The sequence below is a fragment of the Patella vulgata genome, chromosome 8, assembly GCF_932274485.2.
Source record: "Patella vulgata chromosome 8, xgPatVulg1.2, whole genome shotgun sequence".
Lineage (NCBI taxonomy): Eukaryota > Metazoa > Mollusca > Gastropoda > Patellidae > Patella > Patella vulgata.
In genome coordinates this window covers 51,921,568-51,946,911 of record NC_065886.2, presented here as the reverse complement: position 1 = coordinate 51,946,911, position 25,344 = coordinate 51,921,568, and the positions used below count along the sequence as shown (strand labels likewise).

At 34.8% G+C, this 25,344-nt stretch overlaps 1 protein-coding gene across 1 annotated transcript in view; it reads right to left on the bottom strand.

Annotated features, from left to right (window-relative positions):
* LOC126829481 (zinc finger CCHC domain-containing protein 10) overlaps positions 1 to 23,294 on the bottom strand; it is a 34,063-nt gene extending 10,769 nt beyond the window's left edge. Inside the window, exon 1 of the mRNA XM_050559387.2 lies at positions 23,241 to 23,294. Coding sequence (XP_050415344.2) covers positions 23,241 to 23,281 — 41 coding nt within the window. The 5' untranslated portion in view covers positions 23,282 to 23,294. The remainder of the gene's footprint in view (positions 1 to 23,240) is intronic.
* Positions 23,295 to 25,344: the final 2,050 nt, after the last annotated feature.

Genomic DNA, 25,344 nt, shown 5'->3' with positions numbered 1-25,344 from the left:
ATGGTTCAATTTTATTTCAATAATTCCCTAGCATATACGGGTCTTTAGAAGTGGGAGCAAACCAGAGGACTCGGAAAAATTACAAACGTGTCTTGGATTAAAACTTTCTATATTAACTACAGTCTTGTCAAATTTGTTGCTATGGGTTTATTACCTATGCAAAATTCTTGAATAAATATACAACTATACTTTCTAAAATATGAAAGGAATGTGTAGGCTGATCTACCCAGAATGAAAAATAACATTTGTATACATAGAAAATAAATCCTAAGAACTTGAATGTGTGCTTACCTTATCTTCCGCAAGATTAAGTTAAACCCAAGACTATCAAGTGATTGGAATCAATTACTAGTCAAGCTATCGATAGAATTTATAACATTGACTACAGATAGCAGAGTGGACGTCAAGAGCAACTCCTAGTCTGTGTCTTCTATTATAGGCTAATGATAACAATTTATCCACCGACAACTTTTATTCCATGTGCTAGAATTCATCTAACAAATAAAAGAGCCAATTGAATATTTACCTTCGATGGTCAGTAATCTTCCAGTCACTATGACATCTCAGTCTCCTTCAATGATTTTCAGACTCAATAACGAAAATGATGAATTGATCGTAGACAAATAGTTTGTCTGCTACAATTCAGTTTCAATGTGGCCAATTTCAACACTATGGACCTTCAATAAACTTTGAGTCATTCATTTTATTGCTGAACTAGCTATAACAGTTAGTGTTGTCTTCCAATTATCCTGTTCACTCTTTCATAAAATTCACAAATCTCTCTTTTTATAGAACAAGTTATTCCATCAAACTAAGTCTTCAATTTTATTTTCCGCAGCAAAAGAAGGAAAGAGAAGTGGATTCATCTGATCTATTGATTATTGAATAGGTTTTCTACTTGATGCATGTTCAAAGTTAAAATTAAAGAGATTCATACTTTCACAATGATTAAATGAACTGAAATGAACTGCACGGAACTGGGCTAATGAAGACGGGCATACACCATACAGTGTGCTATGAAGGAAATTTTGCTCGGACAGCGGCACTATAGCCTCCTCTTATATCGAATTCCAAATGTCAAGAGATTTTTTACGTGCATGCCAATGTGTACATAGGACCTCAGTTTTTCATACCATCCAAACGACTAGACAGCTGTCCTTGTCGGGCCTTCAGTCCTGCATCATTGACAAGGGGGAACAAAGTCGGAAAATCTGGATGAACTTTCTCAGCCAATGCAGGCATCGAACATGTGACCTCTAGGCTAGCGAGCCAGCGTCTACCCACCGTGATTCCCCACAATGATTAAAGGAACAAGTTTGTGTTTGTTTTTTTTTTGTTTTTTTTTAAATCGAACTAATCCTTTATTACTAGAACTGATTTGGGTTGAAGAAAACATCCACTTAATTTCATTTGATGTAATTAGATTTATTTGGTGGGATTAAAATCTGTCTTCATTAAAAAAAAGTTTATCTCTTTCAATAAAACAAGTTTTGAGAGATAATCAATGTTGTCTTTCACTTCTGACAAGGCAAAACAGAAACCAAAATTAGTAAACAAGCCAACTTCCACGTTTCCAAACAAAAATCAAATGGTACAGAGCTTGCCCCATCACTGATGATCGAAGTGTAAAAATTAAAGGAATTAAACTGCTGGTAACCAAAGTTAAAGGAGAAGTCTGGGTTGTTTTATTTTACTAATTCTACTTTCAGTTTTGGTTTACTGTGTGTGAGATGATCCTGTGTTACAAACAACTGATTCTCTATGATATTAACATTCGGGGCCCATTCACCATCTTTCAGCTGCTATCACCCGGACCCATTCACCATCTTTCAGCTGCTATCACCCGGACCCATTCACCATCTTTCCATAATTAGGCTGACTGCTAACATTATTGACATTATTTGTTAACAACTGCCATTCGAATTAAGATTAATTACAATCTGATTAAAATACAGATCTATATTTCATTTTGTTTTTTATACTTTCGATGACATCTACTACATGAAGTAAAGACAAGTTGTAGCGATAGGTCACATCAGGGGTCAAAAGACCGACTTTTGATCCTATGACGTCAGACATTTGATTAACCAATCAGTGTTGATGTTTCTAGTAGGTTACCCACAGTTTCGTGCACCTCACGGCAAAAAATCGGCGTAGCAGACCGTTTCATTGGCTAATCCCTCATGTCATCCAGAATGCTGGTTACATAACAACTCTTCCAGATCCTAGTGTAGTAAAGACAAGTAAAACGAAAGTTTGAACTATAAATATAAAAAACGAAATGAAATAGGATCTGCATTTTGATCAGATTGGATTAATTAATATAGTGTTATGTGCATATTTTTCACTTGTATCGTGCACATTATTACATAAAATAAAATGCAGTAGGAAAAATTCCCCTTTAATTTGGCTGGTCTTCTTTAAACTTTATTTCTACAAGTTGTCTCCTCAATACATTCTAATAATGTTATCTTTCTTGTGGAATGCCTAAATCTTATTAAGACTGTGAAAGAAAATATGGAAAAACTAATGATAAGAAATTCAGATTTAGATTGATTTTTTAGAGATATTTTCAAAGTGGCACAAGCATTTTGAAGATTTCACTTGGTCGTTAAAGAAAAACGAGAGAGATAAAGAAAACAATCTATGGGTAACCAGATTTCACAAAGTCACATTTAGCATGGCCAAAGTATCAGCTACGAGAATGAGAATGCTAAAAACTTCGGTCTATTGAATGTGTTTTATTTTACCTTCCCCCTCAAACTCCCTTTCTTCATTCAAGTGTGTGGTTTCCAGAAAATTAAGTTGAGAGAGAGAGAGAGAGAGAGAGAGAGAGAGAAATGGGGTTAACCGTCCACTCAACACAAACTTTAGCAGTGGGAGGAAACTGGAGGACCCAAACAAAAACCTATGAGTTGGAAAAGCGACTCTACTCCTTGTCACGTACAACAGGGCAATCAAAACCACGCAAGTTGACTCAATACACGCGCTAACCATTTAGCCATCCAATCCCCCCCCCCCCCATTAAGTTTAGCAATTGAACTATTAAGTTAAACTTAATTCCCTCAAAAGAAGTAAAGTATAAAACTTCCATATTGTCTCAGTGTTCATTAATGTCAAATAGTAATCGAATCTTTGAACCACGGATTACCATGACAATTTAACGTTTCTCTTAACATTTGGCATTATTTACAACAGTTTCAAATAATTTTTTCTCAAAATTTGGTCTGGACATTTAGGAAATTTGAAAAACGACAAATAGGTGTTACTGATTTTGGAAAATGTGCAATAGGTATCATTCAATAAAAGTGTGCAGCAGGGTCTTCTAATAGCCTCATTTCAGAACAATGTTTCTAAAAATAGTTAATGCAAATTTCGAAACAATCTGCAATCCTTCAATGAGATATAGATAAACTTACATTTTAGCTTTAAAAACCAACAATTAATCTTTAATCAATAGGTTATTTTCAATATTCAAAATTAAATACATTTATTTATTGTTTAATGCCTCTTGAAGCTATTTCTGGATAGAATAATGACAAGCACAACAAAAAAAATAAAATGTAAAAATCACCTAGAAGTTCTAACTATATTGAGAACATCTGATCATTCAAGTATAAAATTAGCTGTAATGCACAAATTATTAAACTGAAAATTATTCAAACAAGCATCCCAAGGCTATAATCATTGTCAAAATTCTACATCATGTGCAGGGCATACGAGCGTATAATCAAGTTGTTTTATTTATTCATACGATTTTTATTCCTTGTTCACCACAACTTGCATCCGCAGTAAAAATATTTGTTCGTTTTTATTCTACAATTACAAAAATAGAACATACACCTACATGTACAAGAGCAATTTTATAAATATTGAGACTCTTTAAAGTAATCAAGTTTGAATCCCACAGAAAAACTGAATCACCAAGATCCAACTAAAATCTTTAAATGCAATTAAAACTGAGGATAACATGAATAGAGATTGTACAGAAAATGAAATACGAAAATGTCTTATTTTAAACAGTGGTTAATTTTTCATTAATCGAAGATCACCCTGTTATTTAACTTTGTAAAAATTCCAGACCATTAACCATACATTACGTAAGAGCTATATCTGTCTATTGTAGGTCTTTCTTTAGGCCTGAAATGTTATGTAAACTAAATCGCTAACATTTGGGACCTAGAAATTGACAAAAGTGGGTCGCAACGCATATAATACTGTAATATGAATGTATATAAACTGATTTACATTCAATAGTTTCCGTTTTTACTCCAATTTCAAATCAGTTACGTTCAGCGAAATAAGCCAGCAGTCTCAAGCGAGTGCAAATTTCTAGCGTCTGGTTATTCCAGTCTACATACGCCGTTTGATCTGGTGCAATGTGTCTAGCCTCGTCCCTTGAGTCTCTTGATTCAACTGGGGCTGAAGCGCATTATGGTACACGTACGATTCATGTACCAATGTTAAAATGTTTATTTTGTCTTAAATATTGGATATCAAAAGCCCATCTTTTTCCGGCAAGATCACAACATGAATGTTGATTTAATTTGACAAATAAATCGTGTTTTCAATGTTGAAGATTTTGGATGATATTGAGTTAGAGACTTAGCTACTTTAAGATTGATAAAATACAGATAATCACTGACAGTAGGACTCTTACTTACAATCCAATAACCACGCAGGACTCTATATTTCTATTTCAATAATTTGCTTGAGCGCATTCTTTTAAAATTAGAAATAGGAAAAAAAATTGTTTATCAGCAAGACACAGAATGACAATAACAAGACCACAAACTGATATACATGTAGACTGGTTGTTTGAATTTGAACACCTATAACAATGGAATTTTATGACTCAACAGTCTGGAAGATGAGGAGGAAAGCATTTTCCATCAATTTCCTAAAGAAATATATATAACGCTTGATACGGCTAAATATTGGTAATTATTATAACTGTAAACAGCAGAGTTTGGCCCAGTTGCTGGAGATTGCAGGTGGATTTGAGTCACGTATGGTATAGCATGTGTTTCACAAGGCGCTGGAGAAGGGTGGCCTAAACCATGCACTTTTTTTTTTTCCTGAAACACCTCTGCCAAAGTTGCTCTGTGCCTTATCTATGCATGTGCCTAATATACCGAAAAATATGGTACAAGATACCCGTCCACATGATAAATATAAGTCTATATGTTAGAAGGAATTGACCATTATACAATTACTGAGGGATATGCATAGAAATAACACAGACAAAATATCAATCGCATTAAAACACAGATCCTATTTCATGTCATTTTTTATAGTTCAAAATTTCCTTTTAAAGGTCTTTACTGCACTAGAGTTGTTATATAACCTGCCTACGTTCTGGTTGATGTGAGGGATTAGCCAATGAAACAGTCTGTTATGGCGAGTTTTTGGCATGAAGTGCACAGAACTGTGGGTAACCCACTAGAAACATCAACGCTGATTGATTAATCAAATGTCCGATGTGATAGGGTCAAAAGCTGCTCGTATGACCTCTGACATGACCTTCCACTACAACTGGTCAGATCTTCATGTAGTAGAGTCCATCAAAAGTACAAAAACATGAAACGAAATATAGATCTGTATTTTAATCAGACTGACAAAATATATGTTGGGGACTATTTCTAAATGTCATTTCATGGACGAGTTTGGAATTATGAAATTGTCAATTGAAAACTCAATCTAATTAAAATATAGATCTATATTTCGTTTCGTTTTTTATACTTTCGATGGCCTACACTACATGTAGATCTAACAAGTTATAGTGGGAGTTCACGTTCTATGACATCAGGTACCAAGCAAGCGACATTTGACCCGATTACGTCAGTCATTCGATAAACCAATTAGCGACCGCCATGTATTTTTTATCTACTTTTGCTTTTTTTTTATTTCTATTGCCGCTAATGTCTACCCACGGCCACAGTTCCGCGCAAAAAAGGTCAAACGTTCGATTCGACAGACCATTTGATTGGCTGACCCCTCATTTCGAGCAGAACACGAGTTAAATAACAACGCTTCCAGATCCAAGTGTAGTAAAGACAAGTAAAATCGAAATTTTGAACTATAAAAACGAAGCGAAATTGGATCTGTGTTTTAACCAGATGGTTGAAAACTTGCACTATTATCTCTCAACAAAATACTTTTCAAGTAGAGTTCACTTCAATCAGAGTCATTTTATCAAAGTCAAATTGGCAGACGAGAATGATGTACATATACCGGTATGCGTAATAACCAAACAATGTTTATTACAGAATAATTAGGGCAGAGAAAGCAATGGATAATTTTGAAAACGTGTTTTGATAGCCAAAAGCAGACGGAAATAATATCTCACGACTTTCATCTGTTTTGAAAATCAATGAAAAGCTTTTAGCATTATTTTTTCGGATATTCATGGATTGCAGTAAATTACCATAGATGAATGAACAAAGTGTATGACAAGCTAGTTTCTATCTAGCGGACATGTTTATTGACTTCTGCATCTCTATAGTAAATTTATATCTGTGCATATTTACTGACATAAAACACTTTTATATTAAAGGAGCTAATACTGCATGAAACACTTTCATATTAAAGGAGCTAATTCGACACAAATGGGTCACAATGCATATAATAATGTAATATGAATGTATATAAACTGATTTACATTCAATCGTTTCTGTTTTTACTCTAATTACAAATCAGTTACGTTCGGCAAAATATGCCAGAAGTCTATACCGATAGTATTTATTGCACGTACTCTCCAGATAAGAATATGTTGTCACCGTTTGACATGACTTGTAGAATATATCTAGCCTTGTACTTTGAGTCCCTTGTTACAAATGGCGCTGAAACGCATTATGGTACACGATTCGTGTACCAATGGTAACATGTTTTATTTTGTCTTAAATATTGGTTATCAGAAGTCCATCTTTTCCCGGTAAGATCACAACATCAATGTTGATTTAAATTGACAAATAATTTATGTTTTCAATGTCAAAGACTTTTGTTGATATTGAGTTAGAGACTTAGCTACTTTAAGTGACAAGGACCATAAAGTTCCACAAGCTATAGGTCGGTAAATTATATTGAACTGAAGTCTGTTGTAATGTCACCCCTTAGAGGGATATTGCTAGATATTACAGCTCTGTATATATAACACATGCAAATTGCCATAGACTTAAAGGGACAATAACACTCTTGCTGGCTTGACAGCTCCAAAAAATAAAAAATAGCCTTATTCTAAGTACTAGATGTGTTAGTGCCCTACCCGTTGTGTAAATTATCCATTAAATCCTATTTTACTTGTCCAAAGAGTTCAAAAATATTTTTACGTCAGGCTTTTCAAATCATTTAGTTGAATTTTTACAATTTTTTAAATTAGGTGTGTTAAGATGAAATTTGTATCATCAATTAATTAGAATATTGTAAAATAGTACAATTTGTTGACCAGAATAAAGATTGGGACATATTATTCAGTTACAACAAGAGTGGTATTGAGCCTTTAACATGTCATTTGCATTCTCTTCATCTTTATCCTGCCCAAAACCCATCCATGCCAATGACATTTCAAAGAGAGAATCAAGAACTTTGATATAATCATGATAATTTTCAGTAAATGAGTCAATATAGTCAGTCACGATTACTCAGACAATATTCATTTTAAAATGTGACAGACAGAATCAAGTCCTCATCATTTAGAGAGAGAGATAGAGATATGGGGCTTAACATCCACTCGACACAAACTAGATCATTTTGAGAATAACACATGGTTAAATTTTATTTCAATACTTTGATTGCGCGTAGGGGTCTTTAGCAGTGGCTTAACATCCACTCGACACAAACTAGATCATTTTGAGAATAACACATGGTTAAATTTTATTTCAATACTTTGATTGCGCGTAGGGGTCTTTAGCAGTGAGAGGAAACGTAGGCCTCGGAGAAAACCCACAAGGTTGGACAGACCCCCCCCACCCATCATTTAAGTAAGCTTCCTGTTTGAGCCAAATTTTATAAGAAATAATACTATTATTCAGAAAATGATCTTGTTAGTAGCTGTAGGTACATTGCTGATACAGTGCTAAACATCATTCTGTAAAGGTGAGGTGCGTGTAGGAAATTGTGGTCTAGTTGTATTCTAGACACCTTCAGGCAATTTGTCCATGAACAATCTGTCCCCAGACAATTCGTCCCCGTACACTTCTTCCCAGGACTATTGGTCCCATAGGACTATTAGTCCCATAGGACTATTCATCCCCATGGACCATTTTGTTCCTGGACTATTTGTCCCCTAGAACAATTCACCCCCTAGGACAGTTTGGTCCTGGACAACAATAATGGTAGTTCCATTATGAAAAACTGATTTAATCTTTACTTTTTATTCTAAATCTCAGTTTTGATGCTAGTTTACATCGTTTTACGTTTAGTATTAAATCTAGGCCTTAACTTAATGGTTCCTGAAGTTTTTCGGGCTAATTGATATGCAGTAATCAGCTATGATCAGTAACACCTTTTGGTAATACTGCACTTGACTTATAATCAATATGCATTATGTGCATGATAAAACAATGTAGACTAAACATCAGTTAGTTTCAATTTCTTCATTTCTTTAGAATTAGCTGTTCATCATAATTAGGGGACCAATATACCTAGGGGACGAATAGACCTAGGGGACAACTGTCCTTGTCAGACCCTCCACAATATGGTGAATAAAAACCCAAGTATGGGATGTCATACACAATATAGAATGACATAGAGCATATACAAAGTAGGCTAAATAAAATATACACTTTTTGTTGTCGTTTGATTGTTACATGCACAGAAATAAATTTCTCAATTAAGGTAGGCCTACATGATGTCAGTTTATACAGAAACTTATTAGCTCAATTGCCACAATTTTGGCTTTGTTACACCATAATGCAATATTGGAGACAATAACTAAAAACAAGCGGTTGCCATGCAAGATACACCAATATTTTGCTAGAAATGGATGGATAGAGAACAAGCTAAATGAGTGATTTTACGTACAATCAGGGGCCATAATCCAGGACGTTACGGTCTGATATGCACGATTATTGAAAACAAGCGAAATCTTTGGGATATAGACATATATTTTAAGTTTCATCAAAATCGGATATAGATTATGACCTCTAAAGGGTATAACATACTTTTACACTATTTGCGTTCAAGAAGTGATCATTTTGTCTGGCAGTTTCACAAAATTCGAACTTAACCATCGTTATGGTGTAACATTGATATATATAGAAACATTTATTTAAATCGGATGAAAATTGTGACCTCTAGAGGGACACACAAGCTAAAAAAAATGATTTTTTATACAATCAGGGGCCATAATCCATGAAGTTACGGTCCGATACATGCCAATATCGAAAGGAACTGGGGTCTGTTGGAGATAAACCTATATTTCAAGTTGCGTCAAAATCGGTTACAAATTGTGACCTGTAGAGGGTCATAAAGGATAGAGGCGACAACAATGCATGTATACATCCACAACAATGTGGGCATATAAAGAAATCTTATTGATAGCTGGACAAAACATATTTGTAACAATATAAATATGTTTAAGAAGAACGTGTATGCTGATATTCTAATAATTCAATCCATGATTTTCTGAATGGTTGCTTCCAGATAAGAGTGAATATATGAAGCCGTGATATGAGCAAATTGCTAGACAATTATAGACAGAAAATTACTTTACAGGTTCACCTATCAAATTATGTGATGGACGGGTGACAAATGTGTTCCTTCAATTCTCCATTTATCTGCCAGAGAACATAATTCTGCAATTTGCAATATTGTTGAGAGCTATTACAATTCAGATAATTTACAAGTTTGGCTTGTATCCAAAATTTTCTGTGATTAATGGATACAAATACGGCAGCATTTTTATAACCATACACAAACATGTTTTATCAATTAGATTATGAAATTAAAACATCATTATTAATTGATATTCAATGAATATATCACTAATTATAAAATATTAGTTATAACAAAATACAGCCATTATTTCGTAAGGCAATATCTAAGAAACGACTACAGAAATCGAAATTTTGATATATGAGAAAAATAACGGTAAAAGAATTGTCAACAAATGGCATGTATTCTTTCATGATTTTATATGCGGTTCCACGCATTTCTATGATAGATGATCGATTAGTTTGGAACAGAATAGCGTTGTTAACTATGAAAAATGAGAATATGTACATGAGAAAATTATACATAATGATGCATATTGTAGACACTCAAGTTAAAATTTCTCATTACTTATTATTCTCCCGGGCGAGAAGAAAATATAATGAGAAACAGCAGACAGAATATTTACAAGTAAATTCAATCTTCAACATTTATAATAAATGATTTAAGTCCATGTCAACAGGAATTTTTCTGTGAATAGTGGGTTATAATTCTAGATATATGACCTAATGTATCTTCTAAGGTAGGAGATCATTATTTTGTTTGTATATGAGAGAGAGAGAGAGAGAGAGAGGGGGGAGGGTTTAATATCCACTCAACACAAACTAGGTCATTTCGGGATTAATATCAATTTTATTTCAATAATTTGCTTGTGTGTAGGGGTCTTTAACAGTGGGGGGAAACCGGAGGAACCGGAGAAAACCCACGAGATTGGACATGCAACACTACTCCTTGCCACGTACAGCCTGGGAATTGAAACCACGCCAGCTATCCAACCTCCCTGTTTTATATTGGTCTTTATTGTTCTTGACACAAATTGTACTTGCAGTCAATACAGAAAACCTACTTTGTAAGATTTTTTTCATTTATTCAGAACCGTTCAGGATATTATAATTTTTTTTCCCCAAGATTCCTACTGGATTAATTATAAATGATCTGTACCTTCTCCTTTTAAACAAACTTTCTTCAGAAACTTGACTTCTTGTAGTAATTAAGCAGCAACAATCCAAAACATAAGATCTGATACGAGCATTAAAAAATGCCTGTTCATTAGTATATATATACTAAATGTTCTAATGAATTTTTTGCCTGTCAATTTTGTTGACTGACAAAGCCTGAAACGTGAAATTGTAATACCAACAAAGATGTCTGTAACTCATGAGATAACAAAATTTGGACAGAGTAATTCCAGATTTCCAGACGGTGCCATATATCCTTTCATTGCATCAATCACAATATAAAGTTTTAATTAGTTCTGGCGGGATATTTGCCAACATATCCCAACACACAGACTTGTCTAAATGATGAAAGCTTACCGTGTGAGAACGTACATGAACCAATTTAAACAAGGTATTAGTCCATAACAAACCTTTAACAGCTTATAGTTAAGTGTACATGTAGTATTTACACGACGTTAGAAGAGAAACACCTGATTCAAATGACGTCTGTAATTCTCTGCATTCCAAGACAAATATCAAGGGCATATAGTCTACATGTACAGTAGAGCATATTACAAATTCCTCCACCAAATCCATATACTTACTCTAAACCAGACACTGACTCTTGGTTTTCAATTCATGGATCAAGACAGGGATCAAACTCGTAATCCTGGAACTAGGAAACCAATTACCGATTCCTAACATCTAAGACCTTTCAACAAGAAGTCAGCGCTTTGAGGGTCAAAACGCTAAGCTTATAATGCAAGTCACTTTTAGGAAATTTGATATTAAATCTTGTTTGGGTTTCGGGGGAAATACTCTTAGAATATGTTAAAATATAATTAATCAAGATTTCCTAAGTACCAAGAGATTGGAAGCTAAGAAAACCAAAGATATCTGATATCTACGTAGACATATTTGCTTATTGATGAGGTTAATAGGCTTACTCAGGCCTGTCAGAACTAACTAAAATTCATATTGTTGGTGGGGGGGGGGGGGGGAATAGACCATTATTGTAAAATTATTAGGTCATTTCGGGACTAACACATGGTTCAATTTTATTTCAATAATTCGCTTGCATGTAGAATCTTCAGCAGTAGGAGGAAAGCGGAGAACCCGGAGAAAACCCACACCAGTTGACACAATAACAGACCTTATGATACAACGCGCATGCAAAGTTTAGTATTAACAATATGTTAAACCTCACAATGTTCTCTAACTGAAAATACTTAAATAAAATTTACTAAAGTGGCATTAAGGGAGATTATAATTATAGATGAATTGTAACAGTTAATAAATAGAAAATGTAAAGGGAATATGCTGAAAATTTCAGTCAAATTGATCCACTCTGAACCAAGATATTTGCGATTGAATTTTAGGCCTAGCCTCGATCATCATTACTAAAGTCTGTACGATAAAAAACATAGTCTCCATTATCCATTTTTGGATTTAATCATCAATGAGCGTTGAGCAGCAGATCGGATTCAAATCCAGTGAAAATCAGACACATAAGATGGCATCAAGAGTTGATTAAGGTCTTTTCGTGTTAATAAATATCTAATTAACAGTTTATATAACATTTCAGGCCTAAAGAAAGACCTGCAATAGATAGATTTACCTCTTGTATAATGTATGTGTAAATAATAAAATGGGCTCAACTAATAACGGTATGTTTGAATTCTGGACACATTTTATTGATTTAATCAACATTTGTCCAAGTAAGTGGAGATAATTAGTCTCCATCTCTGAGATCAGTTGGTGTCTGATTAAGTGAAATATTGCCAAACCAGTTAATAACGGTGGCCTAAACAAAATCGTTAGAACTTGATTCACCCATACTATTGACAATTAGGACAAATATTTTTAACAACAGAAAGAAATGCAATATATTTTCATTGACCAGCTATTTCCAATATAAACCAGCGGTTGCCATGAAAGATACGCCCATATTTTGCACGGGGTTTTTTTTTTTACACAAGTGGTGTTGTCCTTTGAAAAGTTGTATATCAGCCTACTAATACATTGTATATACCAAAAAAACATTGTGTTCCATGGGAATTCGTTAATAATAACTTGAGGCAAGAGGCAAACTTTTTTTTTTATTTTCAAAGCAAAATTTTCAGTAGAAAAATTGTCTAAGATCAATATGATGTGGTAATCTCTTTTGTTTTTCACTAAGAAATTGACAACAAAATACACAAAATCCTGAGCAAATTGCAATAAATATTGCATAATGGCATTGGTTTGCACATAAAATTTCCCTAATACCACACTGCACGGCATATGCCCGTCTTCTGTAACACAGTTGGTCTGGAGCAGAAAAGTTGTATGTTAAAGTTTAACCTTATTTCCGTTAAACCCCATTTCATTTCATTAGCCGTTTGGTTTCTTCCACAGCACATAGCCATCACACAACTGCACCTCGTCATCCAAGTTAAAATAAAACACATGGCAGACAGGATAAGTGAGTCTTAAAATAATTCTATCACCGACAGTGCTCAAAGGGAAATAATAAAAAGACAAAGTATGAGATCAAACTTGTGAGGAAATTATTGGCAGTGGGATTTTCTTTTTTTTTAAATTAAAGAATTACACTGACGAAAATTCTATTTGCATATAAGAACTGTGGAATTTTTCCATTTTTAAAAAAAAAGGATTGAAAGTCCTATAATTTTGCAAGCAGAAGTCCTGACGAACAGTGAATCTTTCTGGCATTGCCCTATTTACAAATGAGAGAGAGAGAGAGAGTTTGGGTTTAATGTCCACTCCACACAAACTAGATCATTTGGGTACTAACATATGGTTCAATTTTATTTTAATAATTCACTTGCGCGTAGAGGTCTTTAGCAGTGGGAGGAAACCGGAGGCCCCGGAGAAAACCCACGAGGTTGGACAGGCCACCCTACTCCTTGTCACGTACAACCAGGGAATCGAAACTATGCCAGTTGACTCAATGACAGACCTTATGATACAATGCGCTTCCCCCTTATTTACAATAAAACAAATCAAAGAAACATGAAACGACAAAGTTCAATATCTCAAGTGCTTCACTTACCAATTAAGTGTAATCCAACAACTGTTCTTCAAAAGTAAATAATAAACGACTGTTCAACAGCTGCTTCAATTCAAATTCTACTTGACAATATCAAAAAACACACCACAGTTCAGTTCAGCACACTTAATGTCCATAAAAACTAAAACACCTTGATCGTCATGACAATATAGAAACAAGAATTAAAGTTCCCAAAAGAATTCTAAATCTCTTCTCAAAGAGTTTTTAACTTTACAATAATTGCTGTACGGAGGAAAAGCTTTTTTTCCGTCTGCCACAGACTGTGTAACTAATCACCCTATTTTTGTGAAAAATCTCTTTTCCACTTTGTACATATTGCCTAACTGTTTTTCTAATAAGATGATGGGTTGCAGTCAAATTCCTCAAGTTTATAACATTAACTTAAAAACTTTTTTTTTGTAAATTGATGTAACCATGCCAACCATTAAACCTGTTTTAAACATGGCAAATACTGGAATCAACTTAACCTGCTAAAAGACTTTCAGGCAGAAATATATTTAAAACATGGCCAGAGGTGTCACATATAGCTATAAGAAGTGTAATGTGCCATATAGACATTCACACTCCTTCTAACTTAGAGTTGTTAAAAGGCTGTACGGCAATGTTATCGATAATCAATGTTTAAAGTGCTATTTGAAGAGGGCTTGAATCCATGTGACTCCAGCCAGTATTAACACCATAAAAGTAGGACTAACATACGGTTCAATTTTATTTCAATAATTCGCTTGGGCATAGGGGTCTATGGCAGTGGGAGGAAACCGAAGGACCCCGAGAAAACCCGCAAGGTTGGACAGATGACCCTACTCCTTGTCACCTACAACCAGGGAATCAAAACCACGCCAGTTGACTCAATGACAGACCTTATGATACAACGCGCACGGGCTAACCATTCGGCCATCCAACCCTCGCCATAAAAGTAGGAATGTCCCTTCGTTGGAGATGTGTCACACATTACATCACATGACACTCGGCAATAATCATTACACCAACCATACCGTTTTTATGATAAATCAATTTATATTGTTCACGGAAAACGCTATTAAAGTTTCTTCATCATTGATTACACATGAAATTAAATCAATGAGTTTAAGAATATAGGGACATGGAGCACAGTGACATTGATATTCACTATATTACACTTTATAGAGAGAGAGAGAGAGAGAAATGGGGTTTAACGTCCACTTGACACAAACTAGGTCATTTCGGGACTAACATATGGTTTAATTTTATTTCAATAATTCGCTTGCGCGTATGGGTCTTTAGCAGTGGGAGGAAACCGGAGGACCCGGAGAAAACCCAGGAGGTTGGACAGGGGACCCTACTCCTTGTCACGTACAACTGGGGATTCGAAACCACGCCAGTCAACTCAATGAAAGACTTTATGATACAGCGCGCGCACGCTAACTATTCAGCCATCCAAATCCCTATATTACACTTTATATTATGGATATTCTCGTCGTCGTCTGATTTTATTTTCTTCCTAATTTATCTCCATTAGAGATATTATTTCAACAAATGGGTAATATGTAAGGGAAAGAATGACCCTTATGCTAGGGTCCCACTATCACGATTCATGCTGCGATTAAAATCGTGGTTTTAATCACGGAGTAATTGTGGTGATCCTATCGGGTCTTATTATATACTGAGGTCAGTCTTAGCAATCGTGTTGATTGTATCAAAACATATCTGATCGTGGACTCAATAGGGACAATCCAATCGTATTGTAGCATCGCACAACGGGGGAAACCTATCATTAGATGTAAGGGGCTGGAAAGCCTACTTATGCAGTTTTTGAGAAAATCTCTTCAGTGACAGACTTCACTCAATCGTATTAAAATACAGATTTATATTTCGTTTTGTTTTTTATACTTCCGATGGCCTCTACTACAAGAAGATCTGATCGGTTGTAGCGATAGGTCGAGTCAGGGGTCATACAAGCGGATTTTGGCTTTATGATGTAAGACATTTGATTAACCAATCAGCATTGATGTTACTAGTGGATTACCCATAGTTCCGTGCAAAACTCGCCTAAAGCTCGCCGTAACAGACCGTTTCATTGGCTAAGCCCTCACACCATTCAGAACACATCAATGATAACAACTCTTCCAGATCCTAGTGTAGTAAAAACAAGTAAAATGAAATTTTGAACTATAAAACTGAAATGAAATAGGATCTGTGCTTTAATCAGATTGGTCTTCACTTGAAATAAGTCTTGGTATAAAATGTATTTTATAAAAGTATGTAAATAATATGTTATACATGTACATTAAATTAGTCTCCATATCATCTTATGTAAGGTTGTAATGAAAATGCCAGCAATAAGATGGTACAAGTTTATGCAAGCATTTAGGGAGAGACAAATGGGGTTTAACGTCCACTTGATACAAACTAGGTCATTTTGGGACTAACATATGGTTCAATTTTATTTCAATAATTCGCTTGCATAGAGGTCTTTAGCTGTGGGAGGAAACCAATGGACCAAGAGAAAACCCATGAGGTTGGACAGGCAACCAGGCAATCGCAGCCACCCCAGTTGACTTGAGGACAGATTTTATGATACAACACGCACATGCTAATCATTCAGCCATCCCCAGGCAATTAGGACACCAGCATCATCACAACTGTGTACTTTAAACTTAATAAATTAAAACAACATAATGAAACCAGCAGTGCCATACAATTATTAACAGTGTCATGTAGAGTTACAAATTAAATTTTTCAAGTGCTCAGATAATTATTTTCTCTATTTATCTATCAAAATCAATACCTTGTATCTCTTATATATTTCACCTGAAAACTATATATAGCTATAGAAATATATGCAATATTTTATTATACAGTAATCCTAAAATTGGTTTCTATTTTCAAATCAAAGTAATATGCAGTTTTCAATGTAAAAAGTATTCAGAAATGAACAAAAGGCATATTGAAGGGTGTATGACTCTAATATAGACGACAATGTGTCTAAAATCACATATTAATGTAATATGAATGTATATAAATGATCTATATTCAATTTTTAAATATATCATTGTAATTTCTAATCAATTATATTCGGTCATTTATGAATCAGCCATTGTCTTGTAGGATATGTTTTCCTTTGTTCATTACAAATGGCGCCCAAAACCATATTAATACACGATTTGTCACTGATTTTAAAACGTTTATCATGTCTAAAATATTTGGTATTAGGATCCCATATTTTTACGGCAAGATAACAACATCGATATTTAATGAAATAGACCAATAATAAATTTTTATTTGTGTTTTTAATTTCAAATTTTATTGAAAATATTGAGTTAGAGAATTAGCTCCTTTTAATAATAACTGGGCTTTATTTCATTCCGTCAGCTGATGAATGTTCTCCATTGCAGAGATTTTGACAATTACATAATGAAATATTTTCATTTATTAAAATATCACAATACAAGTATTTCGACTTTTAGAAATCGGATCATGATATACTGCCAGACACAGCTGAACTAGCAGTCAGACATTGTTAACTTTTTGCCATATACATACATGTATTTTAAAAATAGCGATTAAAACATTTAAAAAAGTCAAATCTGTGTCGGACATAAGGGCAGGCACCAGAGGGATTGTGTCTGACAAAGTCTGAGTTTGTATCTGATAATTTTTGTGAGAGCTACCTTATTTCTCGACTTTACACTTGGTTATTTCGGACAACCAAGTTTCATTTCCTTTGGCTATTTCCTAAGATCTAACTTTTTTTTATGACTAGTGTATGCTAGATGCTAGTAATCTCAATGAAATTTTCAATATATTCATTTTACATTATTTATATTTAACTATTATTATATCAAGAATCACATGGCTAAGTGGGTAAGACGCTGGCTCGCTAGCCTGGAGGTCGGTTGTTCGATCCCTGCATTGGCCGAGAAAGTTCATCCAGATTTTCCGGCGTGGTTTCCCCTTGTCAGTGATGCAGGCCGGAGGGCCTGACAAGGACAGCAGTCTAGTCATTCGGATGGGACGAAAAACCGAGGTGCCGTGTACACATTGGCGTGCACGTAAAAGATCCCTTGGCAGTTGGAATTCGATATAAGAGTAGGTCATAACGCCGCTGCCCGGGCAAAATTTCCCTCATAGCGCACTGCATGGCGTATGTCCGTCTTCATTAGCCCAGTTTAGGAGCAGAACAGTAGGACGTTAAACCCCATTTCATTTCATTTCATCAAGAATGGTCAACTCTTTATTTAATTCTTACATAACGCATCTTTAATAATTAAAATAAAAACCCATGGAAAATTGCAGTTAAAAACCATTGAAAAATTTGACATCAGTTCAGGGATTGGAACATGAGTGAGAGAGAGAGAAATGGAGTTTAATGTCCACTCGACACAAACTAAGACATTTTGGGACTAACATATGGTTCAATTTTATTTCAATAATTCTCTTGCGCGTAGAGGGTCTTTAGCAGTGGGAGGAAAACAGAAGACTTGTTGATTCCAACTCGGCACATGTTAGACTAAGATCACCAATTAGGGAGATTTAAACAGATTATTTAGCTGATCAGCAAACCAGTGCTTTTAAATCAGATAAATGTGACAGCAATTAGGTCGGCATGAACAAGATTAGCCTAATATTCCACACTTAATGTTTTGCTGTCAGCGAATGGAATACAAGTGATGGCCTCGGCTTAACCTACTACAGTATAAATGATCTGGACAATTGCCTTGCTTAATGATTGTTGATCGAAGAGGTAAATGTCTCAAGTTCATGATGAAGATTGTTACGAGATCATTATCTGAGAAAGTAATTGTTATGAAGTAAGCCGCAAAGTAATAATAAATGTTACCAGTACTCATTTAAACAGTAAGTCTAGAAAAGCTCCAATATAACCGAATCCTGACTGGTTTGAAGGAGCCACATCTTTAACTCAATATAATCTAAAGTCTAGAAAACCTCCAATAGAACTTATTCCTCACTGGTTTAAAGGAAGAGAAATAGGGTTTAAAGTCCACTTGACACAAACTAGGTCATTTCGGGACTAACATATGGTTCAATTTTATTTCAATAATTCACTTGCGCCTAGGGGTCTTTAGCAGTTGGAGAAAACCAGAGGACTAGCTGGTACAATACCTGAGGAAGACAATTTAAGATACAATTTGATTTCTTATATAATTCTAGTGAATAAAGAGAGAGAGAGAAAGAGCGAGAGAGAGAGAGAGAGACTAGGTCATTTCGGCTCTAACACATGGTTCAATTTTATTCCAATAATTCGCTTGCGCGTAGGTTTTTTTTAGCAGTGGAAGGAAACCGGAACTTGAAAAAAAAACCCACAAGGTTGGACAGGCAACCCTACTCCTTGTCACGTACAACCGGTGAGTCCGTTGACTCAATGACAAACCTCATGATTCAATGTGCATGTGCTAACCGTTCAGCCATCTGGGCCCCCCATCCCCTGGCTTCATCCACAGTATTTGACAATACAAACACAACTTATTGGTCAATAGCAACAATGATGTTGTTATCTTATCATGAAAAATTGGGCTTCTGATATCCAATATTTAAGCCAAAATGAAAATTTTAAAATTGGCACACGAATCATGTGCCAGAATGCTTTCGTCGAGCTCCAGTGGTATGAAGCGACGCGATGAACGAGGCTAAATATATACCATGTGGGAGAATACTACCGGTGTAATCAGGAATAACCAGATGCCAAAGACTGCAATTCAATTCAGACTCTTCACGTATTTCACCGAACATAACTGGTTAGAAATTAGAATAAAAACAGAAACAATTGAATGTAAATCAGTTTATATATATCATATTACATTATTATATGCGCTGCGACCCATTTGTGTCAATTTCTAAGTGCCAAATATTAGCGATTTAGCTTCTTTAAATGCAATGTTTGACCAATGATTGTTTGTTACAAATCCAATATATAAACTTGCTGTCCTGACATCTCAACAGTCAATAAAGACAAACAATATATATAGGAAACTGCAAGTTTTGCCAAGCATTTGCTTATATATGCAATTTGTGTATATTAAACTTTTCCTTGTCATTAGCTAGTTTCGGATAGATATAAGTTAAGTCATTAGGTGAATTAATAGTGATGAAATTACCACATCTTATTCATATGAACAGATTAAGATGCAAAATTTAGACTAGTAATCATAAATCAGTCTACCCCAATCTGGTTGGGCAATATTTTAATTTTAAAGGTTGCTGGGCAACGCACCATATGTCCTCAGCTGGCACAGCACTTAAAGATACATTATGGGAGATTTTACTAGAGAGTTGGCCATTCTTGCTATAACAGTTCAAAAATAGATGATGAAAGAAGAATATATTGAAAATTTCAGTCAAATTACTTTATTCTGAACAAAGTTATCACCATTGTAATTTTTAACTAAAAATAGAAGTAAACTCTCTCTTCACCGCCTCCGAGAATGGCCGATTGTTTGATTAACTCCACCTACATAAACTTGATTATCCAGTAATGTTTTCAATGGCTGTGGTACCGTTAGCATATTCGGTTTGAGACCGGGTTGCAATTCAATTCGTATCACATTTATTTTTACTACAAATTAAAAATAAGACCTTTAATATATAGATAAGAAGCGAAAGTTTGAAAGGAATGGACCAAATGAATGAGGCATAATTATAGCCGACTTCTTGTTAGCCTGCATGTACTCTTGTTGTACTGTAACTGGTAGACAAATAGGAAACAGTGATCCAATGGGGTGATATTAGCTGCGATGTTTATCAATTTCCATAATTTTTCTGTAAACGCAAGTGACAAAAGAGCGTATAATACCGACATCCAAACTCTCATTTTAACCACAACTAAACATAATATCAAGGCCGTATATATCGAACTTTCAATAAAATTGACTGACATGCGGCCTCGCTCAACAGCGGCATCGCTTCGTACACTCTTATCATTTAGCCTTGATCTAAAATTTCCGGGAGTATGACGTCAACGTAACAGTTAATCTCCGCTTACGACGCCATTTAAAAATTTAATTAATCAATGAAATCCTGTTTAAATCCAAGCCGAATCCAAGCCATCCGTGGGTCTACAGAGTTGATTTTATGCTTGTTGTGTAAATAAAGATCTAATTTATAATTTCTATGACATCTGAAGCCTAAATAAAGACTTGCAATAATCAGATTTAGCTCTTGCATAATGTATGTTTATGTAGTCTGGACAGTCTATAAGGCAAAATCTATAAAAGGTACATAATATCATTGCTGAAATTCAATAGGATTCTTTGTTGCACTAATTCAAACACATTTAAATTTAATACAGATTGGATGATCTGTTTTGTCATTACAAGGGCCATAACTCTTGAACTACTAGAAGTTATTAATAGAAATTGTTGGAATTCAATAGGATGCATCTTCTCAAAAACAACATAGAAATCTTAAAAATATCGATCCATGATAAATGAAGTCTGCATGGTGTTCACAAGAAATTCTGGATGACGGACGGACAGATGGGTGTGGGCGTATAAAAAATAAAAATTTCTATCCAACAAATTTCAGCTATTGATATTTGAACTACCGGTGGTACTAAGCTCACAGTGTTTATCTTGGGATTTGACACAAGAGTAGAACGGGAAACTGCAATGAATTATTCAATGCCTTTATACTTTTCTTAATTATTTCAAAGATAGGCCTACAACAATTTTAATTGAGTTGGCCTACCTACACAAAGTGAATTACTAATGTATAAAAAAAATATACCGTAGCAGATTAATGAATGATGTGGGTTGGATTCTCTGAACAAATCCTGATCCATTGTTAACCCTTGTGTGGACATGTCGCACAAAAAACCTTGTTGGCAACAAGGGGTAATCTAAGACTTTTGTATGGATAATTTTATTCAATCAAATATGATCAATCTAGAGCTTCATATAAAGACTGAAGAATAATCAATCAAAGTAAAAAAAATATATGAGGTATCAACAACAGTGAGGATAGGAATTAAGGTATTTTTGAAACCATTAAAATCTGCAAATAGCTTAATTGTCATTTCCATGCAGAATCATCTTTTGACAGGGTTGGTAGATTTGTTTTCAGATCTAAATTAAACTAGAATGCTCAACACAATATCATCAGTAAGAAAGATTCCAAATACAAAGCTTGCACTGTAACTAGCAAAATGTTTAAAGGACGGGGATGGGTGTGGGGGTGGGGGTGGGGTGTCCACAAGACCCCTGGTTTTCAATAATGTAATACTTTTAGTTTCTTGTCAAATGGTGAAAGTTGCCCCTGCCTCACTTCCGTTCTATTTGCAGCATTATACCTAACGTTAAGTAGCTGACAATGTATAAAATTCTCGCTAGACAATTATGAACCAGTTCCCCACAAATGTTAAGGATATGGTCGTGGGGTCCTGAAATACCCCTTGTATACGCACAAGGGTTAAGAATGCTTGATACCAATAAGAGGATAAGCCTACTTGTGCTTTTAGAATAAAACCAGTGATTGATCTCCCATAAAATTTTTAATAATTAATAACCCTTGAATATATACTTCCTTTCGGAAAGGTCTCTGGAGAGAGAAAGAGAAATAGGGTTTAACTTCCACTCAACACAAACTAGGTCATTTCGGGACTAATGGTTCAATTTTATTTCAATAATTTGCTTGCGTGTAGGGGTCTTTAGCAGTGGGAGGAAACCAGAGGACGCGGAGAAAACACACAAGGTTGGATATATGCAATGGATTATTATAATTTTGTGTCAGATGTGCAAGAAATGATCCCATTTGGCGAACAAAGAAGAATTACTGTGATAATAGCTATAGAACAAAGGTGGGATAGAGCTGTATTTTCATACATGGTAGTTTACGACTTTGTCTGCCCAGAAAGAAATGAGGGCATCCTAAATCTTGTAGAACTTGTACCTCGATCTCTATTTTTTCAGATGAGTTAATTAATAATAGCCTAATCTGTAATTGTATTTGTAATCATATATTATTTACAAAATTCATAACCTCGTTTAAATTCGGAGAGTTTTTTGGGGAGAGAAATATGTTTTTTTTATCAGCTCTTCACCAGCCAAGTAATGGTATATAATAGAAAACGATTACTGTGGCCGTGGCTACTGTGGGTTATAAAACCTTCCTTGTTTTGCTCGAACTCCGAAGGAAGGCGAAGAAAAAGACGATGCAGTTTGATTTTTATGATTGTCATTTGGATTAGGGGCCTAATAGACAAACAAGAAAGTCGGTACATTCTTGTTTTTATATGAAGTAATAAACAGCTCTAGAATCTAAATCAAATATATAAAATTTAACTCATTTATTGTGTTTTAACTTACGATTTACTGAAAAAGGTCTTCTTTAAATCTAATGACGCCATGTTGTTTAGTATGGGAAAGGGGAATAACTCTGAATAAGGTGATCTGGTCTTAAACCAGCCTTGTTCACCAACACAATCACTGAAGTATCGCTTATGGTCATCTTTTTGATGGGAGATGCTAATTGTAGGCCGGTTGGGGAGGTTCGGGCATCTCTGGAGTCCAAAATGGCCACTTTATATAAATGAGTATTTTGGGGAATACTAACCCTAATTTAAATGATGCATATCAATTTCATACAGATCCGATAATAACTTTTGTCGTTCACAAGGTTCAACAAAGTGAAACAAGGGCCATAACTTTACAAGTAATTAATGGAAATTGCTGAAATTCAATAGACTTCTTCGTTTCACTAATTTAAATTATGCATGTACATATAAATTTCATACAGATCAAATGATAACTTGTTGTTCGCTCGTTCACAAGGTTCATCAAAATGGAACAAGTCATAACTCTGGAAGTAATGGCGGAAATTGATGAAATTCAATGATTCTTTGTTTCACTAATTTAAATGATATATGTAAATTTCATACAGATTAGATGATAACTTTTGGGGTTCGAGCCTTCACAAGTTCAACAAATTGAATCAAGGGCCATAACTCTAGAAGTAAATAACGGAAATTGCAGAAATTTAATAAGCTTCTTTGTTTCACTAATTTACATTATGTATATACATTTCATACAGATCGGATGATAACTTTGGTTCTTCACAAGGTTCAATAAAGTGAAACAAGGGTCATAACTCGAGAAGTAATGATGAAATTGATGAAATTCAATAGGCTTCTTTGTTTTACTAATTTAAATGATGTATATAAATTTCATACAGACAGGATAACTTTTAGGGTTTGACCGTTCACAAGGTTCAACAAAGTGAAACAAGGGCCATGCTGAAACATGATAAAACAATGTTTATTTTAAATTGTATTCTATTAATTATTGTATATCAAATGTAGCATTTTGACTTAGTCAAACCATCTGTAATTGGTTTGTGTTACCTGTTTCTATTGATTGGAAGTTTCTAACATTCATGTGGCTGTATAAACCCACAAAGCTTTTTGGTGCACTCTGCTCCTTTTCTTAATTTCTCTGACGATACAGATCCATAAATGTGAAAACCACCAAAAACGTATAAGTTACATGCTAGAGTCTGGGTAAAGAGTGAAGAGACTGAAAAGGATATCAAAAACTGATTTTTAGACCGGAAGTAGCACTTTGGATAGCACAACTGTGGAATTGTGGGGGATTATGCTAGGTTCCTACTGTCGTGCGATGTGTTACCATAGGATTGTCCCTTTTGAGTCCACGATCTGCTACCGTACAGATACTTCCGGATACGTTTCAATACGATCAACATGATTACTACGCCTGACTACAATATATAAGACCTGATCACTGATAGGATTACCACCGTTACTCCACGATTTTAATCCTAGTGCGAATCGTGATTGTGGGAACCTAGCATTACATAAAGTGTATTATGAGGGGATAACACAACTGTTGAAAGTAGAAGATTATAGAATAGTGTAAATGACATTAAATTATTTAAAGGAGCTAAATCGCTAATATTTGGGACCTAGAAATTGACACAAATGGGTCACAATGTAATATGAATGTATATAAACTGATTTACATTCAATCGTTTCCGTTTTTACTCTAATTTCAAATCAGTTATGTTCGGCGAAATACACCAGAAGTGTTAATCGAATGGCTATCTCTAGCGTCTGGTTATTCAAGTCTACAGCGATAATATTTATTGCGCGTGCTCGCCAGATAAGAATATGGCTTCACCGATTGGCATGACTTGTGGAATATGTCTAGCCTCGTTCTTCGAGTCCCCTATTACAAATGGCACTGATACACATTATGGTAATTCGTGTACCAATGGTAAAATGTTTATGTTGTCTTAAATATTGAATAGCCCATCTTTTCCCAGTAAGATCACAACATCAATGTTGATTTAAATTGACATATAATTCGTGTTTTCAATGTTGAAGACTTTGGATGATACTGAGTTAGGGACTTAGCTACTTTAAATTAGTAGACTGAAAAGATAGATAACAAGAAG